The 15309-nt window shown below is 52.2% G+C and overlaps 1 protein-coding gene across 1 annotated transcript; it reads left to right on the forward strand.

Moving 5' to 3' along the window:
- The first annotated feature begins 606 nt into the window (after positions 1-606).
- On the forward strand, positions 607-13532 carry TBX21 (T-box transcription factor 21). Its single transcript, XM_032279838.1, has 6 exons — positions 607-1357; positions 10134-10288; positions 10574-10695; positions 11616-11774; positions 11903-11964; positions 12168-13532. The coding sequence occupies exons 1-6, from the start codon at positions 867-869 to the stop codon at positions 12784-12786; spliced, it is 1608 nt and encodes a 535-aa protein (XP_032135729.1). The 5' UTR covers positions 607-866; the 3' UTR covers positions 12787-13532.
- The last annotated feature ends 1777 nt before the right edge of the window (positions 13533-15309 follow it).

Genomic DNA, 15309 nt, shown 5'->3' on the forward strand with positions numbered 1-15309 from the left:
TGACTGCCATGCGGGGTGGGGGAGCTTTTGTGGGCCCCGCCAGTCCCCTGGCTGCTGCTGATGCAGTGCACTTTAAGGAATGCTTCCTATTGTCCATCAGCTTCCAGGTTTGCCCCCAGGACTAGAGGTACAAGATGCGATCGACTCAGCACATGTGGACCTCTGGTGGGGAGAAACAGGGACACCCGAAAGTCCACTTAGCACAGAGCCCGGGCACACAGTAGGTATCAATAAAGATCGGTTGAATGTTCATGGTCAAAGTTGCTTCTAGTGTGCCAGCTCTCTGAGCCTCTGAGTGCTACGAGAAAGCCCAGCGAGTACCACCTGAGCCACCTCGGAAGGCTTCCTGTAGGAGAGGGCCTTTGAGCTTAGCCTTCAAAGCTGGGCTGAATTTCCTCGAGGGTCCAGGAGAGAGCCACGGGCTGGTGTGTCAGGCGGCGGAGATGATGCTCCCAGAAAGCAAGATCTTCGAACCACAGGGCGCGCGGGCGCCGTAGGGGGCCCTGCAATCCTTGCCAACCGCGTAGAATTTGCCTAGTCTTAGCCACGAGGGGGCGGGGTGGGGCGAGGCGTAGCAGGGCCGAGGTGGCGGGGTTGGGGGAGTCGGAGAGCTTCATAAAGCCACAGCAAAGCGCCGCGACTCTAGTGACAGCAGCCCGCTGGAGAGGAAGCTCGAGAGCTGCCGCGCGCCTGCCGGACGCCGGCGCAGAAGCCAGGCGTCCGAACCCCGGCTCCAGTGGGGTCCCCCACCCGGCCCTCGGGGCGCCTGCCCCCTGCCCATCCCAGCCCACGCGACCCTCTCACCTGCTTCCGTGCGCGGAGGGGCTGGTCCTCGACGGCTGCGGGAAGGTGCCAGCCCGCCCCGGATGGGCATCGTGGAGCCGGGCTGCGGAGACATGCTGACGGGCACCGAGCCGATGCCGGCGAGCGACGAGGGCCGGGCGCCAGGCGCCGACCCGCAGCACCGCTACTTCTACCCGGAGCCAGGCGCGCAGGACGCGGCAGAGCGTCGCGGGGGCGGCAGCCTGGGGTCGCCCTACCCGGGGGGCGCCTTGGTGCCCGCCCCGCCGAGCCGCTTCCTCGGAGCCTACACCTACCCGCCGCGGCCCCAGGCGGCGGGCTTCCCCGGGGCGGGCGAGTCCTTCCCGCCGCCCGCGGGCGCCGAGGGCTACCCGCCGGGCGAGGGCTACGCTGCCCCGGACCCGCGCGCCGGGCTCTACCCGGGACCGCGCGAGGACTACGCTCTGCCCGCGGGGCTGGAGGTGTCGGGGAAGCTGAGAGTCGCGCTCAACAACCACCTGTTGTGGTCCAAGTTTAATCAGCACCAGACGGAGATGATCATCACCAAGCAGGGACGGTGAGTGCGGCGCGCCGGCCTGGGGGCCTCCGTGCCCCCGCCCAGAACGAGAACTTCTCGTCTGCTGAAATGGCTCAACAGTGCTTCTGACTCCGTGTCCCTCACAGCTGTGGCCTCAGCGTGGGGAGACAGGGGAGTGGGATTGCGGTTGTAGTGAGGACAGGGAAAGCTCCGGAGGGGCGTCTATGCCCAGGCCGTTTCACCGACAGCCAGAGGAATCGCGAGGGAGACGCTGAGTGCGGGGCAGTGAGAAGTCACCTTGGTTTAGGGAAATGGGGAGAGGAGTCGCAGCGGGCAGCAAAAGCCTGAGTTCCACGCGGACCGGACGCCTGGACGCCTGGACGCCTCGGCCTCCTGTATGGGAAACCGGAGGGGAAGGGGGCCTCTTATCTCCGGGCTCCCTGCGCCCACCTCCCCCGGCCTCTGGTGTGCTTTAGTGGTGGTGGTGGTGGTGATGGTGGGGTGTGTGTGTGTGTGTGTGTGTGTGTGTGTGTGTGTGTGTAGGGGGGCAGATTGGGATTTGGTGACATGGAGAAGCAGTCGCCAAGTTTCCTTTCCGGTCTCACTTTGAGATCATATGTCTGGGGTGTGTGTGTGTGTGTGTCTGTATGGGGACGAGAGTGGCAGTAAAGCTTGTAGGGGGCACAGATCCCTTCCAGGCACAACTGCCCCGGGCCTGGGCAGATGAAGCTCACCCAGGGGTCCCGCCTGGTGGGCCAGCCCCACACCGCACCCTTTGAGGCTGGTCTGGTGAAAACTGTCCCACACTCCTGTCCAGATATTCACTGGTTTGGCCTGCAAAAATGGGGAAGGGAAGTCCCATGGCTCCGTGGCTCAGGGTCTCTGAGCCCTGTGCGTGATAGGGAGGTTTGGGGCTGAGGGTGCTGCTTCCGGATAGAGCCTCCTGCATGACAGAAGAAACAGAAAGCTGCGCCTTGTGTGGTATTTGTTTAGTAAGCAAACCCCGAGTGGGCCCTGTCTGATGTGGGCTGTGTGCACCCACCCTTCCAGTGGGGCCCATGTGTGCACCAGCAAGGACCAGTGTGGAGGGGCTGTTGCCATTGGTGGACCTAGGATGCTGTGTCTGAGGTCAGGGAGGTGTGGATACCAAATGTGGGGCTTGGGATGGAGGGCAGAGGGAGAAGGCCATGTTGGGCTCCAGGGGTTGGTACTGGATCTGGGCATTGCTGGAACATTCTTGTTCCAGATGATTTTTGTGGGGTGGCCTGGGACTGGGGAACCTGTTGCCAGCCACAACTGGCTTCAAGTTGCTGAGCTATTCCACCTTCCCTCGGATGAACCCAGGGAAGTTGGCATGTTCTTTGATGGCTCATCCTTCATCTCCTAAGCCTTCTGATAATTCTTCTCTGCTCCCTGCAACCTTGGTTACCCTTTGGGTGTACCTAGACATAGCCCAGCTTCTGGTCCCAATGTGTCTGAATTGGAAGGGACCCAGAAGATCCTGTCCCTCTCACTGCATACACAGGGAAACAGGCCCAGAGACAGCAAGAGACTCTTCCCCAGTCACACAACACACCCACTGCAGGCAGAGCTGGCCCTACAGCCCAGATGGTATCGCCTGGGTTTCTTTCTCTGGCCCCCTATGGCCACCCGTAAAAACAGCCACCCACACTCTCCGAAGGCCCCGATGCATTCAGAGTGCTTTCACTTCCATTATTTCACTGTGCGTTAGGTAGGCCAAGCAGTCTCCCCATTTTACAGTTGAGGTTACTGAGTTGCAGGGACACAGTGGCTTGCCCTCCATCACACAGCAGGCCAGCAGAACCTTCCACTCTGTTGTGTGGTCAGGAGGCCTTCCCAACCTGGGCCCTGGCCGGGGTCTCCCCACAGCCTCTGCCAGGCCTCGGCCTCCCCCTGCCAGTCTTGAGGGATGGCGTGGATGGAGCATCAGCCAGCATTTCAGGGAATTAGCCAGTGCTGGGGGGCTTCCTCTCTGCCAGTAGATCCAGCTACAGGCAGAAAGCTCCCCAAAGCCAGCACTTCGGGGAGGCACTTGAGGGGATGGTTTTCGAAGTGTGTATCACCATCTATACTCACATGGCCTCCTTTCCTTGGTGCTCCTGCTGAGTAATTCTCACTTGACAAGTTTTTTGTCCTCTTTTTAGACCCGTACACATACTTTTTTTATTATGAAAAGTTCCACTACATACAAATGTGGACAGAAGAATGTAACAGACTTCCATCACCCCGTTTGCACAATTGTCAATAATACAAGTCCAATCTTGTTTCTGCATCTTCACTTGGTCTCTTCCGTCTGCTACTGTATTAGTAATATAGTAATTACTAAGTACATTCTAGATATTATTTTACCTCTGCACTTCTAAAAAGGGCTTTTAAATGAACACAATACTGTTAGCAAACCCGAAAAGAATTTCCTAAACATCACCAAGTTTCTCTGATTGCTTCATGAATGCGTGTGTGTGTATTTTACAATCCTCACACTTTTTGCTCCATCCTAAGGGGCTACTTCGGGCAATGTGGAGTCCCTGTTGAAGTGGCAGTGGCTCCTCACTGTTTCCTTTGGTGCTTTTTCTTGGATCAGGCCTCAGGGGCCCCACGCTGCCATGGAGGGGACAGAGGACACACCACCCCAATTCAGGCCCACCAGCTCCCGATCACCTCTGTACCTCCTCAGCTTGGGCTCCTGCGATCTGGGAAGTCGGTGGCCATTTCCTCTCAAAACAGGCTTTTGGGCTCCTAGCACAGCTTCCTTTCCGCCCTCCTGCTTTTGTGGGGTGGCCTGTCCCTCCGTGGGTTCCAGTGACCCACCAGTCATACCACATCACCCATGGCCTTCTTCCTTTTTGAAAAATTCTCCCCCGCCCCAGGCCCACCTACAGCCCTGCGGCTTTTCGCCTGAGCTTACTCACACCGTCCCAGATCCTTCCTCTCCCACCCACCCTAGCTCTATCCTTGGGCATTGACCAGTGCCAGTGGCACACTCTCCCCAATGAGCAGAAATGGGGCAGGGAACAGGGGGTGATTCCCGGGTCTGGAGATTGGTTAAGGCAGCTCAAATGGGGCTGAGAGAGGGGAACTGAGAACCAAACGATGGATTGGCCCAATAGGACACTTTGGTGTCTATGTTTGTGTCTGAGGAGTTTTGGGGCAGCCTGATAATGCCCCACACAGGCTTGTGCGAGGGTTTCTGTGTGGCAGTGTGTGTGTGTGTTGTGAATGTGTTGGCGAGGATATAATAGTTGATGGTAGACATTCTCAGTAGAGGAAGAGGGAGGCCTGTGTCTCTGTGGGTGTGTGGGTGTGTATTAATTGCTGGCAATCCCCACTTTGCTGGGTGTGATTGGTTGATTATTATAATTAAGATAACTTTGGGTAGCTGTGTTGTGTTAAGCTCAATTTGCATTTGAGTTTGTACATGTGAAGATAGGGGCTGGTAAAACAACAATTTCAGTCCGACACTATCCTTGCTACCCTCACAGTCATTATGATTTTTTTCTTGTCCACATTCCCAACTCCAAGAACTTTAATTTTTTTTTATTTATAAATTTTTTCATGGGCCAGGAATGGACCCGAACCCACATGGATAACTTTACTCGAGAACTTTTTAGATCTTTTTTCTTTTTTTTTTTTGAGACGGAGTCTTGCTCTGTCCTCCAAGCTGGAGTGCAGTGGCATGATCTCGGCTCACTGCAACCTCTGCCTCCCAGGGTCAAGCGATTCTCCTGCCTCAGTCTCCTGAATAGCTGGGATTACAGGTGCGAGCCACCATGCTTGGCTAATTTTTGTATTTTTAGTAGAGATGGGATTTCACTATGTTGACCAGTCTGGTCCCAAACTCCTGACTTCAAGTGATCCCCTGCCTCGGCCTCCCAGAGTGCTGGGATTACAGGCATGAGCCACTGTGCCTGTCCCAAATTTTCAGATCTTAATTTTTTTAAATTTATTTTTTAGGGAGACAGAGTCTTACTATGTTGCCCAGGCTGGTCTCAAATCCCTGATCTCAAGCAATCCTTCTGCCTCAGCCCCCTAAAGTGCTGGGATTACAGGCGTGAACCATTGTGCTCAGCTAAAAAAAAATGTTTTTAGGCTTAAGCGTGCTCTACTGGTTTTATTTTTCTTGTGGCAAGTGAAAACAGCTTTAATTTATTATTTTTTTAAATGAAACAGGGTCTTGCTCTGTCACCCATGCTGGAGCGCAGTGTGATTATGGCTCACTGCAGCCTTGACCTCCCGGGCTCAAGCAATCCCCCTGCCCCAGCCTCCTGAGAAGCTGGGACTACAGGCGCACACCACCATGTCCAGCCAATTTGTTCTATTTTTTGTAGAGATGGGGGTCTCCCTATATTGCCCAGGCTGCAGCTTTGCTTTTTGTCTGACTGTTTGCCAGTGACTGTCTGAGTCTATGAAGTAGATCTGAGGTTGGTGAGAGGAGGAGGTCCCTTGATGCCTAAGCATTTTGCACTTTGGTAGATACAACACATTACCAACCTCCCAAAAGCTGGTACCAATTTACACCCCCATCAATAGTCTATAAGAGGACCCATTTTCCCACAGCCTCATCAGCAGTAGACATTATCAATTTATTTATTTTTTTTTTGGAGACGGAGTCTCGATCTGTCGCCCAGGCTAAAGTGCAGTGGCATGATCTTGGCTCACTGCAACCTCCGCCTCCCAGGTTCAAGCGATTCTCCCACCTCAGCCTCCTGAGTAGCTCGGATTACAGGCGTGCACCATCAAACCTGGCTAAATTTTGTATTTTTAGTAGAGATAAGGTTTTATGATGTTGGCCAGGCTCATCTTGAACTCCTGAGCTCAGGTGATCTACCTGCCTCGGCCTCCCAAAGTGCTAGGATTACAGGCACGAGCCGCAGCACCTGGACGATATTATCAATTTTTAAACATTTACCAATACGACTGAGAAGATCTATCTCCTTGTTATTTAAATTTGCACTTAATTACAGTGAAGCAGAACCTGTGCCAGGAGCTCAGAATCTGAGCAGTATGATGACCCTGTGAACCATCTCAAGGCTACTTATTTCTTAGGGCCAGCAGAGGAATGTGGGGTCTTGGACCCTGTCTTATGAGGGTGGGATGCCAAGTGGTTTTTTAGAGAGGCTCGATTTGGCACCAGACCCATTGCCACTCTCAGTTCCTTCCCAGCAAAGTGTCATGTAAATCAGGGGCTATTTTGGGATTCCAGCTGGTGGTGATTCTAGACTTTTAGGGAGAAACCAAGATCTCCCTTCTCTCCCTTTTCCCCAGCCTCTTCCTGTGTCTCCTCCCTTTCCCTCTACTAGTAATAAAAACAGGATGAGCTGGGCGTGGTGGTGAGTGCCTATAACCCCACTCGGGTGACTGGGGAGGCTAAGGCAGGAGGATTGCATTTGAGTTCAGCCTGGGCAGCATAGCAAGACTCCATCTCTTAAAAAAAATCAGTATGGACCAGGCACAGTGGCTCACCCCTGTAATCCCAGCACTTTGGGAGGTTGAGGCAGGTGGATCACCTGAGGTCAGGAGTTTGAGGCCAGCCTGGTCAACATGGAGAAATCTCGTCTCTACTAAAAATACAAAAATTAGCCAGGCGCAGTGTTGGGCACCTATAATCCCAGCTACTCAGGAGGCTGAAGCAGGAGAACCCCTTGAACCCAGGAGGCAGAGGTTGTAGTGAGCCGAGATCATGCCACCACACTCCAGCCTGGGGGACAGAGAAAGACTCTGTCTCAAAAAAAAAAAAAAAAAAGAAAGAAAAGAAAAAAAAGATTAATATGAAGAAATGGAGACCACAGCATGAACCCGAAGTCAGACCTCACCTCTGCCCTCCCACCAAGGAACCAAATCTCTTGGAGCATCAGTTTCTTCAAATATAAAATTGGAAATAACATTATATGTCTTAATAGACTAGTTTGACAAACTGGCTGGAGTATAAGCAGAGGCTTAATGAATAGATTCCCTTTCGTTCCTTTATTCCTACAAGTTTGGATAGGAACTGGTTATGATATAGGAAACATTTGAGAACCCTCAACACCATCATAGATGGTGACAGAAATGGGTTGAAAATATTCTCCCATCCTCCATCGTCCAAGGCCAAGTCTCTGACCTTTGATTTCTCAAGTCAGCCATTGCACTGAACCTCTGGAACTCAGGTCTGGCACCAGGGCTCTGACTCTTGCTCCTCCAGCCAGGCCAGAGGACTTTGACAGCTCTGGCTCTGGGAAAAGGTGGGATGGAGGTAGGACCTGAGGAAGGAAGAGCTAAGTTTCACATCTTTCAAACTTCTTCTTTTTTTCTTTTCTTTTCTTTTTGAGATGGAGTCTTGCTCTGTCGCCGGGCTGGAATGCAGTGGCTCCATCTCAGCTCACTGCAACCTCCCCCTCCTGGATTCAAGTGATTCTCTTGCCTCAGACTCCCGAGTAGCTGAGACTACAGGTGCGTGCCTGGCTAATTTTTTGTGTTTTAGTAGAGATGGGATTTCACCATGTTGCCCAGGCTGGTCTCAAACTCCTGAGCTCAGGCAATCCACCCGCGTCGGCCTCCCAAAGTGCTGGGATTACAGGCGTTAGCCACCGCAGCCAGCCATCTTTCGAACTTTTTAACAGCTTTTAAAGGAAAGATGGACAGAAGTCAGACTCTCCACTTACATGCGAAGAAACTGAGGAAGTTTCTTCCTACCCATGGGTCTGGGAGTGCCAAGTGTGGTGGCTCATGCCTGTAATCCCAGCACTTGGAAAGCTGAGGCGGGTGCCTTACTTGAGGTCAGGAGTTCAAGACCAGCCTGGCCAACATGGTGAAACTCCATCTCTACTAAAAATACAAAAAGTAGCCAGCTGTGGTGGCACGTGCCTGGAGTCCCAGCTCTCGGGAGGCTGAGGCAGGAAAATCTCTTGAACCTGGAAGGTGGAGGTTGCAGTGAGCTGAGATCGTGCCACTGCACTCCAGCCTGAGTGACAGAGCAAAACTCCATTTCAAGAAGAAACTGAGATTTGGTTTGAGAATTAACTTATTCAGGGTCATAGGGTAGTAATCTCTTTTTCTCAAGAGAGTCAGGGAAGACAGGTGTGGGACAGCACCCTTCTAGGACACCTTCCCAAGGTTGTTAGGGAAGTTGTCCTGGGGACCTCTGGGGATGAGAAATCCCTCAAAAAGAGTTCCTGGGCCCCTGGAACTCTCCCTCCTCCAGGTTTCCTGACTCATTGATAGATTCCCTTTCTCCCATCCTTCAGGGCTTCTCATGAGAGGAGGGGGAAGTGTGTGAAAATGAAAAGTAATTCTGATGAGAATTAGCTTCTGCCATTCTGAAAACTCTGCTCTTCCTGCTTGGGTTAGAAGAGAAAGGCTAATCCACTGGAGCTGGTGATGGAACAGGTGCTGGTGGAGGTGCTGGTTGTGATGGGGAAGGTGGTGGCTGTAGATGGTGCCGGTGGAGATCGTGGTTATCGTGGTGGTGGTTGTGATGGTGGAGGGACAGTTATAGTGACAGTGGTCGTGATGGTGGTGATGGGTGGTTACAGTGCTGCTGGTGCTGATAGCGCTGGTTGCAGTGATAGCGGGGATGCGGGTAGTGACGGTGTTAGTGGTGGGGACAGTAGGAGAGTGCTTCTTTTCTGAGTCTGTTACTCTGACACGATAGCGGAATCACACAGCATCCCACCCCCTAACTTCCTCTACTTTTCCTGGAAACCAGGACTTTGAGTATGAGCCCCGTGTTCAAGAGAGCCTTCTTTTAGGTGGGTGGGAAGCTCCCTGTTCAACTAGGATGTGTGCAACTTCTCTGAAGGCTGAGGGCACTCCACACCGCAGACGGCAGGCCCAGGAACATGGGAGAGGGGGCTTGTGAGTGGGTGCCATGGGGCTAGGAGTGCGTTAGCTCTGTGAGAGCCACGGCAGGGAGAGTGGGTGGGAAACTGAGGTGTGAGGACCTACCAGGAACTGCCTGTGGAGAGCTGGCTGGTGCCCCCTTCTGGGAAGCAGCTAAGATAGGGACAGGGGTATGCAGGTAGATGTCGAGCAATTGACCCTCCAAAAGAACAAGTTAGAAAGCTCTGAGGTGTAGTGTTTGCTGATCCCTGTGGGGTAAATACTCCTGCTGTGGATGATTTCAAGCAGCTGATGACAGTTGTGCTGTGAAGAGACGCACAGTGTGCCGTGACCTAGTACCTCCTCCGTGCAGCTGCGATAGCCAGAAGGAACCTCAACAGCACAGACAATAGCAAAACGTGGTGAAATAACTGGGCAGTGATGATTTTAGAGTTTTTATTACTTTGATATATATATATATTTTTTGAGATGGAGTCTTGCTCTTGTTGCCCGGGCTGGAGTTCAGTGGTGTGATCTCGGCTCACGGCAACCTCCACCTCCCAGGTTAAATCAATTCTCCTGCTTCAGCCTCCTGAGTAGCTGGGATTACAGGCACCTACCACCATGCCCAGCTAATTTTTTTTTGTACTTTTTAGTAGAGATGGAGTTTTGCCGTGTTGGCCAGGCTGGTCTTGAACTCCTGATCTTAAGTGATCCGCCCGCCTCCATCTCCTAAAGTGCTGGGATTACAGGTGTGAGCCACTGTGCCTGGCCTACTTTGTTAATATAATGCCTTGAATTGCAAGTTTATGTAATTTAATTTTTAATTATGGCTGTGTTTAACCACTGGCTGGCAAACTCCCTAAACACCTTCCAGCTGGTTCTTGTGAGTGGGAGGAAGCCGGCTACAGCACACCACTGATGCCTGGGCACTGTTGCAGGGACTGGCTGTGGAGCTGGGGCTGATGAGTGCTGGGGGGGGTCTCTCTCTTCTTTCCAGGCGGATGTTCCCATTCCTGTCATTTACCGTGGCTGGGCTGGAGCCCACCAGCCAATACAGGATGTTTGTGGATGTGGTCTTGGTGGACCAGCACCACTGGCGGTACCAGAGCGGCAAGTGGGTGCAGTGTGGAAAGGCCGAGGGCAGCATGCCAGGTGCGTGCGCCCCTGGGAGCTGTGGGCTCTGTTTCTCTGGGACTGGGCGCCCCCTGGTGGGCCCCCAAAGCCCCTTCCCCCAATGCCCAGATTTTAAATCCCCCTCCCACTCCATCCCACCTCTGGCTTTCTGCTTTGCTCTAGTCTGTCCTCTGAGTCCTCTGCCCTTCCCTGCCTGGTCCTCCCCCTGTGCCCTTCCTCACGTTCCTCTCGGGACAGGCAAAGACCCGTATCACCAGGGTTCTGTCCCGGGGGCTGTATGTCAAAGAGGTGAACTGTCCACAGGAAACCGCCTGTACGTCCACCCAGATTCCCCCAACACGGGAGCACACTGGATGCGCCAGGAAGTTTCATTTGGGAAACTAAAGCTCACAAACAACAAGGGGGCGTCCAACAACGTGACCCAGGTAGGACCTGCTCTTCAAAAGGTAGCCTTGCCACCCCCCACCCCGTCCCCACCCTGGGTCTGAGACCTCCAAGGCCACAAGGGTCCTGCGGGGCCAGTGTGGTTCATTTTTCTTCCTTCCTAAACTCTGGCTCACACACCGTGGGAGGAAGATGAGATGGGATGAAGCTGAATCTTGGACGGGGGTCACATTCAGGCCACAAATGCCAAACCAGACTCAGGGTTTCTTCACCAAATTGCAGGTTGCCATTGCTCCAGCACCATGGAAGGCACAGAATTGGCGCCGTGGTCCCAGGGAATAGATACCGAGTTTCTCTAGGTTGAATAGTCCTGTTAAAAGTGCCCTTGTTGGCTGGGTGGGGTGGCTCACGCTGGTAATCCCAGCACTTTGGGAGGCCGAGGCGAGTAGATCATGAGGGCAGGAGTTCAAGACCAGCCTGGCTAAGATGGTGAAACACCATCTCTACTAAAAATACAAAAATTAGCCAGGTGTGGTGGTGGGCACCTGTAATCCCAGCTACTCCGGAGGCTGAAGCAGGAGAATTGCTTGAACCTGGGAAGCAGAGGTTGTAGTGAGCCGAGATTGCACCACTGCACTCCAGCCTGGGTAACAGAGCAAGACTCTGTCTCAAAAAAAAAAAAAGAAAAATGCCCTTGCTCTAAAAGGCCTGTTTATGCTGATACCTTCGTCCTGATGGACATCTGGGGTAGAAGAGGGGGCAAGAGTCTAGAGTTGGTGCCCCAAAGAGTCCAGACCGTGGAGTTGGAAAGCTTGGGGGAAGTTACATGGCGTCAGGGCAAGGGAACGGACAGGACCTCAGGGCACTTCCTAGCCTCATGTGAGGCCAGCTGTTAGTGGGGGTGAGCGGATCCTCAAAGTCCCTCCTCCCCACCCCTTCGACCATCTCCCTCTGTCTGCAGATGATTGTGCTCCAGTCCCTCCATAAGTACCAGCCCCGGCTGCACATTGTCGAGGTGAACGACGGAGAACCTGAGGCAGCCTGCAGTGCTTCCAATACCCATATCTTCACTTTCCAAGAAACCCAGTTCATTGCCGTGACCGCCTACCAGAATGCCGAGGTGAGGGCCGCCTGAGCCCCGGTGGGGAGGAGAGCAGAGTGGTGCCCCCTGTCTCCCTAGGGGCGGGATTTGGGAAGTTCCTGAGCCCCAGACTCAGGTCTCATGTGACTCTATTCCCTTCTCTCTAGATTACTCAGCTGAAAATTGATAATAACCCCTTTGCCAAAGGATTCCGGGAGAACTTTGAGTCGTAAGTGCCACTGGGTTCAACTCAGCTTTGGTCCGTCCTGAGACACGTCCTCTCCCTGCCCCTAAGAGCAGGAGAGTTGGGGGTGGGTGCTAGAGGTGGGCAGGCCAGGGAAGGCAGGTCAGGGAAGGGACATGTGAAACAGGTTGGCTCACAGGTGACTGGCTCTGCTTGTGACCCGTTTTCTTGCCTTTTCTTTTTTCTAGCATGTATACATCTGTTGACGCCAGCATCCCCTCCCCGCCTGGACCCAACTGTCAATTCCTTGGAGGAGATCACTACTCTCCTCTCCTACCCAACCAGTATCCCGTTCCCAGCCGTTTCTACCCCGACCTTCCTGGCCAGGCGAAGGATGTGGTTCCCCAGCCTTATTGGCTGGGGGCCCCCCGGGACCACAGCTATGAGGCTGAGTTTCGAGCAGTCAGCATGAAGCCCACATTCCTGCCCTCTGCCCCTGGGCCCGCCATGCCCTACTACCGAGGCCAGGAGGTCCTGGCACCCGGAGCTGGCTGGCCTGTGGCCCCCCAGTACCCTCCCAAGATGGGCCCAGCCAGCTGGTTCCGCCCCATGCGGACTCTGCCCATGGAACCTGGCCCTGGAGGCTCAGAGGGGCGGGGACCAGAAGACCAGGGTCCCCCCTCGGTGTGGACTGAGATCGCCCCCATTCGGCCGGAATCCAGTGATTCAGGACTGGGCGAAGGAGACTCTAAGAGGAGGCGTGTGTCCCCCTATCCTTCCAGTGGTGACAGCTCCTCCCCTGCTGGGGCCCCTTCTCCTTTTGATAAGGAAGCTGAAGGCCAGTTTTATAACTATTTTCCCAACTGAGAGATGACATGGTGAAAGAAACAGAAACAGTGTTCTTAGGCTGGAGGATGCCAACTAATTTAGGAACAGATGAAGGACTGAGAAGCCCCACGCTCCCTCTGACCCTTCTCTGTATGGTAGTTGGCTGGGGAAGCGGGACTCAAGAAGGATATTGGGGTTCACTGGCTGCTTCCTGGCCCACGATGAAACCTGAGAGAGGTGTCCCCCGCCCCTTCCTCTGCCCTAACTACAGTCGTTTACCTGGTGCTGCTTCTTGCTCTTGGTTTTCAGCTAGAGAAAAGAAGACTCGAAAGTCTTGGACATGAAGGAGCTTTTTGCTTCTAGTGGGGAGGGAAGGGTCAGGTGCGGGACACGGGATCAGGAGACTCCACTTTCTTCCTTTGTACAGTAACTTTCAACCTTGTTGTCGGCGTGTGTGTTAAGCCCTGATCCGAAAAGAACAAATACATGTATTTTATAACCATCAGCCAGCCAGGATCAGGGAGAGGACTCAGGTGACTTTGGGCACCTGGCTGGGCTCCCCCTGCTCAAACACAATGGGGAGTGGAGGAAGGGGCTGGAAAGGGGGGATGGCAAAGATATTGTTTGTGGTGTGTGTGTGTGTGTGTGTGTGTGTGTGTGTTTGTGTTTTTCTTTCTTTTTTTTTTTTTTTGAATGGGGGAGGCTATTTATTGTACAGAGAGTGGTGTCTGGATATATTTCTTTTGTCTTCATCACTTTCTGAAAATAAACATAAAACTGTTGGATGTGCCTGCCTCAGTGCCAGCATGGGAGGACATGGATGGGGACTCAATTGGGGGTTGTACCCCAAGGTGTTTGTTGGCTTTCATTTCTGGGGTACCTGTTAAAACCCTGAAATGACTCCAGCTGAGTTGGAGCAAGGCCACATGTCCTGGCTTCAGTACGCAGGGGGATGGTTGATGCTCCTTCTTAAGGCATCTTGGAACAGAGAAGCATTCCTTGGGCTGTGTGTGCACCCTGACATTGGACGGGAGGGGAGGCGGGGTGTGAGGGCAAGGCTGGGAGCAGGGGCGGGGTGCTGTGAGGGGGTGGAACTTGATTTCTCTTTGCATTTCTAGCAGCCCTCCACCTTTATCTCTAGGGTTATTCATGGATTAAAGAAATAAATATAAAATGAACCATGTTAAATTATCACTTTTGTAAGTCAAAAAGCCAAATATTAGCTGTTTTATGTGACTCAAGCTAATACATGTAAAGAGTTTAAGAACAGTGCAGGACAGGCCAGGTGCGGTCACTCACGCCTGTAATCCCAGCACTTTGGGAGGCCAAGGTGGGTGGATCATCTGAGGTCAAGAGTTCAAGACCAGCCTGGTCAACATGGTGAAACACCGTCTCTACTAAAAAAAAATACAAAAATTAGCTGGGTGCGGTGGTGGCCACCTGTAACCTGTAATCCCATCTACTCAGGAGGCTGAGGCAGGAGAATCGCTTGAACCTGGGAGGTAGAGGTTGCCGTGAGCCAAGATCGGGCCATTGCACTCAAGCCTTGACAACAAGAGAAAGATTCAGCCTCAAAAAAAAAAAAAAAAAAATCAGAACAGTGCCTGACAAACAGTAAGCACTCATTGTGTAAGCTATTGTTGCTAACGGTTTCTAGCTGTTTCTGTCTGTCTCTTTATATACACATTGAATTGTGTTTGTAAAACGATACATGCTTTTTATTTTTTTTGAGACAGAATTTCGCTCTTGTTGTCCAGTCTGGAGTGCAATGGTGATCTCAGCTCACTGCAACCTCCGCTGTCCGGGTTCAAGCTATTCTCCTGCGTCAGCCTCCTGAACAGCGGGGATTACAGACATGTATGACCATGCCCAGCTAATTTTTGTATTTTTAGTAGAGACAGGGTTTCACCATATTGGCCAGGCTGGTCTCAAACTCCTGACTTCAGGTGATCCACCTGCCTTGGCCTCCCAAAGTGCTGGGATTACAGGTGTGAGCCACCACGCCCAGCCAATTCATGCTTTTTTTTTTTAAGAATGAAGAAAAATATAAAGACAACAATAAATTATCTCAAATCTTACCCATTAAGAATTATTATTAATATTAGATGGGTTAGACAGAAATATTTTATAAAATTGGAGCCATACTGAAAACGCTTTTTCTTTCTTTCTTTCTTTCTTTTTTTTTTTTTTTTTGAGACTGAGTCTTTCTCTGTCACCCAGGCTGAAGTAGTAGAGACAGGGATTCACCATCTTGGCCAGGCTGGTCTTGAACTCCTGACCTCATGATCCACCTGCCTCAGCCTCCCAACGTGCTGGGATTACAGGTGTGAGCCACTGCGCCCACCTCTTCATATGCTTTCTAATCATAGTTTTGTAAAATGATTTGTTCATATCTTTTGCTCATATTGCTATTAGGGTATTTGTCTTTTTCTCCTTGATTCTGGTTCTTTATATATTCTTGACTTGATATCAACCATTATTTGGTTATTTATATTCCAATTATCTTCCTCTAGATTATTGTTCCTCTTATCATTTTCTTTTTTTTTTTTTTTTTTTTTTTTG

This window comes from Sapajus apella, unplaced genomic scaffold, assembly GCF_009761245.1.
Source record: "Sapajus apella isolate SASKATOON/1434 unplaced genomic scaffold, GSC_monkey_1.0 scaffold12, whole genome shotgun sequence".
NCBI lineage: Eukaryota > Metazoa > Chordata > Mammalia > Primates > Cebidae > Sapajus > Sapajus apella.

Coding starts and splice junctions, on each gene's coding strand:
- TBX21 (XM_032279838.1), top strand. CDS start 867: ATGGGCATCGTGGAGCCGGGCTGCGGAGACATGCTGACGGGCACCGAG. Junction 10,696..11,615: donor CGTCCAACAACGTGACCCAG/GTAGGACCTGCT, acceptor CTCTGTCTGCAG/ATGATTGTGCTCCAGTCCCT. Junction 11,965..12,167: donor TTCCGGGAGAACTTTGAGTC/GTAAGTGCCACT, acceptor TCTTTTTTCTAG/CATGTATACATCTGTTGACG.